The 10787-nt window shown below is 45.5% G+C and overlaps 1 protein-coding gene across 1 annotated transcript in view; it reads left to right on the top strand.

Moving 5' to 3' along the window:
- LOC104789916 (DELLA protein RGA) overlaps nucleotides 1-1709 on the top strand; it is a 3903-nt gene extending 2194 nt beyond the window's left edge. The window contains exon 2 of the mRNA XM_010515580.2: nucleotides 14-1709. Coding sequence (XP_010513882.1) covers nucleotides 14-1422 — 1409 coding nt within the window. The 3' untranslated portion in view covers nucleotides 1423-1709. The remainder of the gene's footprint in view (nucleotides 1-13) is intronic.

Genomic DNA, 10787 nt, shown 5'->3' with positions numbered 1-10787 from the left:
GCCGCCGGAGGAGATTCTTCAAGAATCATACCGGCTTCCGATTACGACCTCAAAGTGATTCCTGGAAACGCGATTTATCAGCAGCGATCTCAATTCGCGATTGATTCTTCTTCTTCTTCTTCGAATAATAATCAGAACAAGCGTTTGAAGTCATGCTCTAGCCCTGATTCGATGGTTACGTCGACCTCAACGGCTACTCAGATTGGTGGAGTCATCGGTACGACGGTGATGACAACCACCACCACGACAAAAGCGGCGCCGGCGACGGCTGAGTCAACTCGTTCTGTAATCCTGGTTGACTCGCAGGATAACGGTGTTCGTTTGGTCCACGCGCTCATGGCCTGCGCTGAAGCTGTCCAGCAGAACAATTTGACTATAGCGGAGGCTCTCGTGAAGCAAATCGGATGCTTAGCTGTGTCTCAAGCTGGAGCCATGAGGAAAGTGGCGACTTATTTCGCGGAAGCTCTCGCACGGCGGATCTACCGTCTCTCTCCGCCGCAGAATCAGATCGACCATTCTCTCTCCGATACTCTTCAGATGCACTTCTACGAGACTTGTCCTTATCTCAAATTCGCTCACTTCACGGCGAACCAAGCCATTCTTGAAGCTTTTCAAGGTAAGAAGAGAGTTCACGTCATCGATTTCTCCATGAACCAAGGTCTTCAATGGCCGGCGCTTATGCAAGCTCTTGCTCTCCGAGAAGGTGGTCCTCCTATTTTCCGGTTAACCGGAATTGGTCCTCCGGCGCCGGATAATTCTGATCAGCTCCACGAAGTTGGATGCAAATTGGCTCAGCTCGCGGAGGCGATTCACGTCGAATTCGAATACCGTGGATTCGTGGCTAATAGCTTAGCCGATCTTGATGCGTCGATGCTTGAGCTTAGACCGAGTGAGATTGAATCTGTTGCGGTGAACTCTGTTTTTGAGCTCCATAAGCTTTTAGGTCGTCCCGGTGGGATTGAGAAAGTCCTCGGCGTTGTGAAACAGATTAAACCGGTGATTTTCACGGTGGTTGAGCAAGAATCGAACCACAACGGACCGGTTTTCTTAGACCGGTTTACTGAATCGCTGCATTACTATTCGACTCTGTTTGATTCGTTGGAAGGAGTTCCGAGCAGCCAAGACAAAGTCATGTCTGAAGTTTACTTGGGGAAGCAGATTTGCAATCTGGTGGCTTGTGAAGGTCCTGACCGTGTGGAGCGACACGAGACGCTGAGTCAATGGGGAAGCCGGTTCGGTTCGTCCGGTTTTGTGCCGGCGCATCTTGGGTCTAACGCGTTTAAGCAAGCGAGTATGCTTTTGTCTGTGTTCAATAGTGGCCAAGGCTATCGTGTGGAGGAGAACAATGGATGTTTGATGTTGGGTTGGCATACTCGCCCGCTCATTACCACCTCCGCTTGGAAACTCTCGGCGGCGCACTGAGTTGACTATGATGCATACGGTGGTGTGCTATGGTATTATTGAGAACCGATTCGGTCATCTAAGTTGACTCGAAGAAGCCGACGGTATTGGCGGCGCTATGGTGAATGGATTACTCGGTGGTCATTTGAGATCGAATCAGTGGACCGGTGATGACATATGTTCGGACCAGACCAAAACCGAACTGAATCGAACCGTGTTTTGCCTTCTGTTTATTTATTTAATATTTATTATATCACCTGTTTAAAATTTTCTATATATGAAATATCGTTTTGGTAGGTCATTTTTAATTTGTGCCTCTTTTGGGATCAATTTTAAATAGGCTGAGTATGTATTTATTGAATAATATTTATGAATTTTTATTAAAATAAAAATGTCTGTTTTAATCTCAATTTCTTGGCAGAAAGATTAAACAATCTTCTTAACTTCACAACGTATTATGAATGGGTAATGTAAGAAGTATAGTGATATTAGATATTTCTAGTTTAGTATGTTAATGAATAATGAATTTTCTAAAGTAAAGTTGAGAAAGAAAAAGGGATGAGAGTGAGAGATAATTATTACGAAGAGTACTAACTACTACTATTTTCATCAAAAGGTTTTCGATAACTTTTTTATTATGGAGTGTGATTCAACCATTTTTTCTTACTATTTTTACTAATTTCTTATTGGCTGTTATCACATGATGTAATGGGTCTTTTCATATCGAAGAAACAAAATTTATAAGTTATATATATGTATAGAGATGGTGAAGCTATTACTTAGGTCTACACATCAACTTTTTTAGATCTGATGTATAGTCTTTTTTTTATGAATGGTAGTAAATTCCTTTGTGCAGGGGTTTGTAACTTATAAACGTGTTCTTTGTTGTTATAGGTATCAGTCGTCATAACTCATAAGACACATACGAGATAGAGATTAACATTTTGATTTGTCTACACGTATGACTGTCTTTTTAAAGTCTAAAATCTGGTGTAGATGCATATTTTATGTGGATGTGAAAAGTACATGATATTATTATAAACCGCCGGAACAAATTAAAAAGCAAGAACAATGCGTCCTATATATTTAAATGTAACCTGCACATTTCGAGCTCGACTCGATATGCTAAAGAGAAAAAATATACTCTACGTTTTAGTTAGACGATTATAATAGCAAGGTTCGAGAAAATTAGTAGATACCCCACAACACAAGGCAGCTCAAGTCTCAAAAGGATTGAACCGACCCATATCATTTTTAAAACCATTTAATCACAGACATGTAAATCAGTAATCTCGATTAATAATGAGTAATTGTCCACATTTTCTTATTCACTGATGTAGGCTTAATTATTAATCTTATCTTTTTTCTTAAGAAAATGCAAATTAATTAGATACAAAGGAAGGTCCCCATGGCCATATGCATGAAATGCTTTTTAACCACCAAGTTGCCAACTTGCATGTGTGCAACATTCTCCTTTGACCCCACGCTTGATTTTAATTAAGTAGTACCATATAGTATTTTTCTCTCACCTCTATCACATCGAGTTTCAAAAATTTTTATATGACATAGGGTCCATTAAATAATCGATCATTGTCCTTTCAAATATTTCATCACACATTATATATAGTTTTATATACGTCAAAGCATATAGAAACATTGAATTTGGCAATTATTTCTCTGCAAGATTCGATTTTCTACAACTTTTATAATAGTGTGAATAGAATTTTCGTTTTTGCTTATTCTCAATACTATATTGTTTTGGTAGAAACAAATAAGTTTTGTGAAAATAACAAATCTTTAAACCCGATATAATAACTGTCAAGATTGGATCACAATTAGAATGTTTAAATTCAGTAAAAGGATGGTCGAAGATTTCTTCTATTAATCGGTGTCGAAGTATAAAAGACGGGTTACAATACAACTTAGACAAGTTAGCAAGTAATGAACGAGTTAGAAGGGACGAGTTAGACGGACGAGTCTTCAAATCCTTCGCTTCTAACCTTCAACGGGTAAAAAGTCTTGTACTTGCTATTCGTACCTTTTGTCCTTGTCTCTCCTTTCCTTCCCTTGATCGAACGCCGTGCGCCTGCTTTTATAGGGAACTGTGTCGGTTCGTCCATTACAAAGACCAAAATACCCCTTGCCTTCTTGAAGGTTTATTTGGGCCTTCTTATGGGCTGGACCTTTTGTTAGGTTACGGGCCTACCCCTAACAGTAGCCCCCCCTCACCCCTAGTTCGTAGTTTTTAAGCGAAGAACTATGTCGGGGGTCGAACCTACGACCTTTTTTTTCCGTTGGAGTTTGTCGCAGAAACCCAACTTGCTTGAATGGGCGTGGGCTTTCACTCTTGGTCGTTGGGATGATGATCTTTAGACAAGGTTCGAGGAAGCGAAAAGTTGCGCGTGTGATTACGCGGTTTTCGATGTTTTGGGGTCGAATCATCGTAGGCGGTTCTTGACGCGCGTGAGATCCGGAAACTATACCGTCGCCGAACGCGTACTGCAATGATTGCGTCTCTAGAATCTTCCTTCCTTCCCTATAAATACCGCTTCTCCACCCTTCTTATTTCATCTTTTCGAGCTTTGCTTCCCTCGCTCAGGTATTCTTCCTTTCTATTATCTCGTCTCTTTTTGTCAGTTCGTTCGTACTTCGTATTTTTCGTTATGACATCCTCCCAATCGGTATCCTCCGATCCTTCCGCCGCTAGTCACCTTCGATGAGCTACCTCCTCGAAACCTGGCGGTTCGGCTAGATCTATTTGTCGCAAGGTTCGGTCTCCGGTTTCTTCCGATTCATCGTCGACGGATTCAGATATCGCTCGGCTTGCAATGATTCAACACCGCCTTTCTTCCGACCCAGCCGTTTCAAGCTCGTCGGGACTTCCTTACAGGATCCCTTCCTTGGTTGACGAGCCGTTAACCGATGACCCGTTCTTTCCCGAGGAGATTGATTTCCCTCCGCTGGTTGAAGGCGCCTTTGCACATGTTGGTAGATCGACGCTGAAGATTGATTCGGCGATTGACGCGGTTCGCATTGGGAAGTTGAGCACTAAGCCAAATATTCTAATTCCGTCTCCGGCCCAACGTCCCTGGGATGCTCCTCCCGGCTTCATATGTCTCTCGGAGAAATTCTTTACTGGGTGTGGGCTCACTTTTCCTCCTCCCTCTTTCTTGATGACGTACTTTTACTCCTCCCGTCGTGGGCCTCTCGATTATGGCCGAGGCTGCAGGAGTCAAGCTGACTTGCGACCATTTGGAAGAGTTGACGATTCTGAATCCGTTGAATCGGACTAAATCTCCCGGAAATTATTACTTGGGTTCGGCAAAGAATATGACCCTCATCGAAGGCGCCAAGGGAAAAACGTATAATTGGAAAGGCTCGTATTTTTTTCTGGAAGTTACTCCTGGGGTTCTAGAGGACCCGTCCATTCCTTGGTTTTCTGGGTGGAACCCTTCACCCGGTAGCCGACCGTTCTTGTTTAACTATCTTTCTGTTCTTGGTCGGGCTTTGGTTTTACCTAATCCCCCTTGGTTCATCATCTTTTTTGTAGTTGTCGTCTCAAGGTGTCTTCTTCCGTATCCTCCTACTCTTCAAGCTTAGGTTAACGCGATCAAGATCCTTTGTCCCTACGTCTGGCCAGGAACCGAGTTGAAGAAAGATCGTCCAAGGAAAATACCAGCTTCGTCGAGGAAGAAAGGTAACTCGATGTTCTTTTTGTTTTTTAATCAGTTTTTGGTTCTGGTGCCCTTGCCTAAAACCGTTTTTGTTGTCTACAATTTTAGCCGGAACAATGGGGAGAATGAACACAAATGTTCCCGACGTATCTGCTCGCTACCGTCGGGTTCCAGAGTCTTCTTCCTTGCCTCGTTCGACTCCTCGCTCGGAGTCTCGTCCCGAGACTCATCCTGCCAACATTGGTTCGACCCAGAGAGTTCCTTCCCAGTCTCATCGGTCGGTCGAGACTTCTCTGATATGCTCCCGAGAAGGAAGACAGGTGAGGCTCCTCGTCGTCACGCTGAGGTTTCTAAAAGTCCTCAGAAGAGGAAAGAGGGATTAGGCGAAGAGCGACCAGATCCTTCGAAGAAGCAAAAGACGTCTGATTATGGCTGGAGCTTCACTCACTCCTCCTCAGCTCGTCCTTTTCCGGACGACCCTCAATCCTGCGCCGCGCTTTTTTGAAAGATTCATTTCGGTGCAGGTCGCATACTTCCTGCAGAGAGGATGAAGGAAGAGGATGCGGTTACTGACGTTGCCCAAGCCGCTTTTGAGGTTCGTCAGATTTACCAATCCCGTATGAAGTCCTCTAGTCTTTTTTTTTTTTTTTTTTTTACNTCTTTTTTGTAGTTGTCGTCTCAAGGTGTCTTCTTCCGTATCCTCCTACTCTTCAAGCTTAGGTTAACGCGATCAAGATCCTTTGTCCCTACGTCTGGCCAGGAACCGAGTTGAAGAAAGATCGTCCAAGGAAAATACCAGCTTCGTCGAGGAAGAAAGGTAACTCGATGTTCTTTTTGTTTTTTAATCAGTTTTTGGTTCTGGTGCCCTTGCCTAAAACCGTTTTTGTTGTCTACAATTTTAGCCGGAACAATGGGGAGAATGAACACAAATGTTCCCGACGTATCTGCTCGCTACCGTCGGGTTCCAGAGTCTTCTTCCTTGCCTCGTTCGACTCCTCGCTCGGAGTCTCGTCCCGAGACTCATCCTGCCAACATTGGTTCGACCCAGAGAGTTCCTTCCCAGTCTCATCGGTCGGTCGAGACTTCTCTGATATGCTCCCGAGAAGGAAGACAGGTGAGGCTCCTCGTCGTCACGCTGAGGTTTCTAAAAGTCCTCAGAAGAGGANACCCAACTTGGGGAGGCGGTTCAATCTAATCAAAGGTTGAGCAATGAGGTTGCGANTAGGCGAAGAGCGACCAGATCCTTCGAAGAAGCAAAAGACGTCTGATTATGGCTGGAGCTTCACTCACTCCTCCTCAGCTCGTCCTTTTCCGGNCGACGCAGATTAGTCTCGGAGAGGGATGGTCTTATGGAAAAGCTCGAGGCGTCAGAAGCCTCTTGTAGCTGGCTGCAACTTACCCTCAGCTCGGAGACGAAGAGGCTCAGAGATCGGCGTGAGGAGTTCGAGTACTTTGAGAGGATTATGCTGACGCGGTCATGGCGTCGAGGGAAAAATTCCTGGAATATAATCAAGCTGTTGGAAACGTCCAAATGCTCGAGACGCTCGTTGCCGAAGGTCAAATTTCGCTAACCGCCGATGGGGTCAAGGAGAGGATTGTCACCGTGATGTCTCAGCTGAAGGACGAGGTGGAAAGTATTGAGCTTTCGGACATTGCCGATGCTGATTTCAACGTTTCTTCGGTCTTTGTTGAGCCTCTCCCCTCTGTCCCTTATTGGGTCGCTTCTCCTGAGAGCGGGGGTGACGAGGATCGTGACGAGGAGGTTGAGGATGAAGGATCTGATAGTGGGGAGGCCGAGGCTGATGGGACCGAGCAATAGGTTGAAAAATACGCTAGCGCTCCGAATGAAGAACGTCCTGTTGATGGACGTCCTCGGACTCCTGGCCGCGAGTATCCAATCGATGGTCTTGTTTCATAAATTTGTTTTAATCGTTATCGTCCCTGCCGTGTTTAGGGTCGGCTCCTGTGTACGCTTACTTTTGTGCCGTGTTTTGGGGTCGGCTCCCGTATGTTAAACTGTCGTTGCCGGGTGTTGGCTCCTTTTAAATTTTATTATCGTTTTGCGTATTAATTACTTGTCATTTAATGGTTGTGATTTCCGAGGCGTCTGTTACTGGTCGCATATCTATGGAAATTGTGCCTCATACCGTATAAATAATCCTTTAATCTCTGCCAAATTCATTTCATGTTTTGCTTTGGCGATTTCTTTGTCTTTTGTGTCTAGGGAAAGGTTGTTCTGATGCCGGTAACGACGAGGTCGGCGTGGTTGCGGAGAGAGCGGGAGCGACGTATTATGAGGTTCGACGAACTTATCCGCTCCGAGCTTGATTACTACCATGCTCGCATTCAGCGGTTGAGGGCTTACATCATTGTTATGCGTCGTTCATTCGAGCGTTACTTTGGTTTTTGTCGTGTAGACGGGATCTCTATGTTCCGAAGTGGCAATGGGAACGACTACAGGATGAGCATTCTCGTCGTGAGGCATTATTTGTGGAAGTTGTGATACATGACCTTGAACAACGCGACCTTGAGTCTATTGGTCGAAGGCCGTTTGAAGAATGTGCTGAGATCGTTGCTTGTTAGACTCGTATCGACGTGTTGTGTCGTTATATTAGTCAACTGGAAGGCACAAGGCACTATTTGATGAGAGCAATCGCGCCGAGGGGATTTGTGCGTATCTGGAGGAGATGGTCGCTAATGGTGCTAACGTCCCAATGATCGTGTTGAAAGATGTGAATGAGTCATGTCGTTACTGGCAGACGACGATCGGCGGGTTAGAGTTCGTCACTCCGTCTGATGCCGATCTTGGAATTGAATGATTATTTTTCTGTTCCCCCTTTTTTATGTGCAAAGACAGGGTCATTTTTTTTTTAACACTATTGTCGTCGTTCGAATAAAGTCTTTATATTATTTTTATATCGTTGTTTTACTCTTGGTTCGAGTAGCGTCGTGTTGTGAGTCGCAGCTCGGTTTGGATTTGTAGGATTAGGTGCGACTCGTGATTGTCGGCTTACCCCTTTTTTGCGAGTTGCGACTCGGCTTTTATTGAGTTAGGTGCGACTCATGAATGTCGGCTTACCCCTTTTTTGCGAGTTTCGACTCGGCTTTTATAGAGTCAGGTGTGACTCATGATTGTCGGCTTACCCCTTTGATTCACTATCTTGCACAAAAATCTTTGAATTGCAGAGAAATGAACTGCGAACCGTTGTCGGTGACTATTTCGTAAGGAAGACCGTGACGACAGATGATATACTTCCACACAAAGAGTTGGACGTCCTTGGCCATGATATTAGTGTAGGACTCGGCCACGACCCATTTGGTGAAATAGTCGGTGAGGACGAGGATATAGCGTTTCTGTCTAGAAGCGGGTATTGGGCCGATAATGTCCATCGCCCAGCGCATGAATAGGTATGGGGATACGCCGGCTTGCAAGAGTTTGGTCGGCTTGTGGATTATAGGGGCGTGTCACTGGCACTTTTCGCATCTGGCGACGAACTTTTCGCAATCGGACATTATTGTGGGCCAGTAATGGCCGTGCTTTTTGCTTCGTAGTGCCAGGGCTCGTCCACCCGAGTGGTTTCCGCCGGCTCCCTCGTGGGTTTCTATCATGACACGTTCTGTGTCGTCGCCGTGTATACATAAGAGAAAGGCTCCTGATGCAGTCCATCGAACTAAGTGGTCTTTCATTAGGGTATAATGAGCAGCTTTTGCTTTGAGCCGTCTTTTGGCCCATTTGTCTGTTGGCACTTCACCATCGGCGAGATATGACCAGATTTCAAGTCGCCAGTCCGTTGGGTCATTTTCTGAGGGAGGTTCACATTGCCGACGCGATGTCGCCGTTCGATAGGTGGTTCAGATTTCGTTAGGCTGGTGAAGGGCGAGGCATGTCTTGGCTCGTCTTCCCTCTATACTTGGCGTATCGATGCTCTCAACTGGGATGATACGTCGTATTCACCACTAAATTGATTAGCAACAAGCTGTGAATCACAGAAAGCGCGGATTCGCCTCATTTGCATCCCGCTGGCGATCTTAAGTCCGGCGATAAGTGCTTCATACTCGGCGACATTGTTGGTTGCTTGAAACCGAAGATGAAAAGATTGTTCTAAGATTTCGCCGGTTGGAGAAGTAAGGCGGATTCCCACACCGGATCCAAGGTGCGAAGATGCTCCATCCACATGCAATGTCCACCGATCGTCTGTCGGGTCGGCGGGGGTTGGCCCAAATACGTCTAGTGGTAGCTCGATTAAGAAGTCGACCAACACTTGGTATTTAGCAGTTGGGCGTGTACGGTACTCGATGTCGTACTAGCTGAGTTTGATTGCCCACTTCGTCAACCTGCCATATTGATTTGGACTGTGATATACATATCGTAAGGGCTGGTTGGATAGGACGGAAATGGTATGTGACTGAAAATATGGTCGGAGCTTCCTTGCCGATGTGACTNAAAGCATGTCGTCTATATAAACTTCCATCGTCCTGCTGAGTTGTTCAGCGAACATTTTATTGACCAGTCGTTGGTAAGTTGCCCCCGCGTTTTTTAAGCCGAAAGGCATGACCCCCTGTCTGTGATGAACGACGTTTTTTCCCTGTCGTCTTTGTGCATTAATATCTGATTGTACCCAGAAAAGGCATCCATGAAGGTCAGCAGCTCGTTTCCCGCGGTTGCTTCGACGAGTTGATCAATTCGTGGCAAAGGGAAACTATCCTTTGGCCAAGCTTTGTTTAGGTCGGTAAAATCCACGCAGACTCGCCATTTCTCGTTCTTCTTTTTGACGACTACTGGATTGGCCAACCAGTCAGGATATTTTACTTTGACGATGGATCCAGCGCTAAGGAGTTTGTCCACTTCGTTGTTTACGGCTTGCGATCTTTCGGGTCCTAACTTGCGTCGTTTTTGTTTGACTGGTTGTGTGTTAGATCGATATTGAGTTTGTGAGTTGTAACGTTTGGGTCGATTCCTTTCATGTCAGTTACAGTACATGCGAATGTCGATATATTTGTTTTGAGAAAAAGGATTAGCTCGCTTCGCACGACCGGGGTTATCTCTGTTCCGATGTTCACACACCGTTTCTTGTTAGTGTCGTCCAAACATACTTCTTCTGTTGCAGCGACGCCCTGCTGAATTGGGTCAGCTTTCCGTCGGTCGGTGACAAGCTGTCGTCACCGACCCGCTGCTTTGATTGCTATAACTTCTTTCCTGTGTGAATCATGTGTTCGATCAGGAAGCAGGCTATTGCACTTTGTTGGTTTCCGTGAAGCGTATATATACCTTTCGGGGTTGGGAATTTGACGCACTGATTATACGTTGATGGTACTGCTTTCATCTTATGGATCGACGGGATCCCAAGGATTACGTTGTAGATAGTCGGCTTGTCGATGACGGTGAACCTGAAATACCTGATCATGCTTCCCACGAAAATTGGCAGATCGATGGTGCTGACTGACATGATATGATCCCCATCGAAACTGGTTAAAAAATGGCATTCTGGCTTGATGTCACTCTCTCCGATCTCCATTTGTGCCAGGACGTTCCTGAAGATCACGTTTACCGAACTTCCGGTGTCGATCAAAATTCTTGTGATCTCGCTTTCGCCGATCAGTAGTTCGACGACCAGGGGATCGTTGTGCGGCAGATCCAAACCTTCTAGGTCGTTATTGTCGAAGGAAATCGTTGCATTTTCGAAGCTGATTTTTGAAGGCCACGACTTCCTT

Source organism: Camelina sativa, chromosome 6, assembly GCF_000633955.1.
Source record: "Camelina sativa cultivar DH55 chromosome 6, Cs, whole genome shotgun sequence".
Lineage (NCBI taxonomy): Eukaryota > Viridiplantae > Streptophyta > Magnoliopsida > Brassicales > Brassicaceae > Camelina > Camelina sativa.
This window is presented reverse-complemented; position numbering and strand designations above follow the sequence as displayed.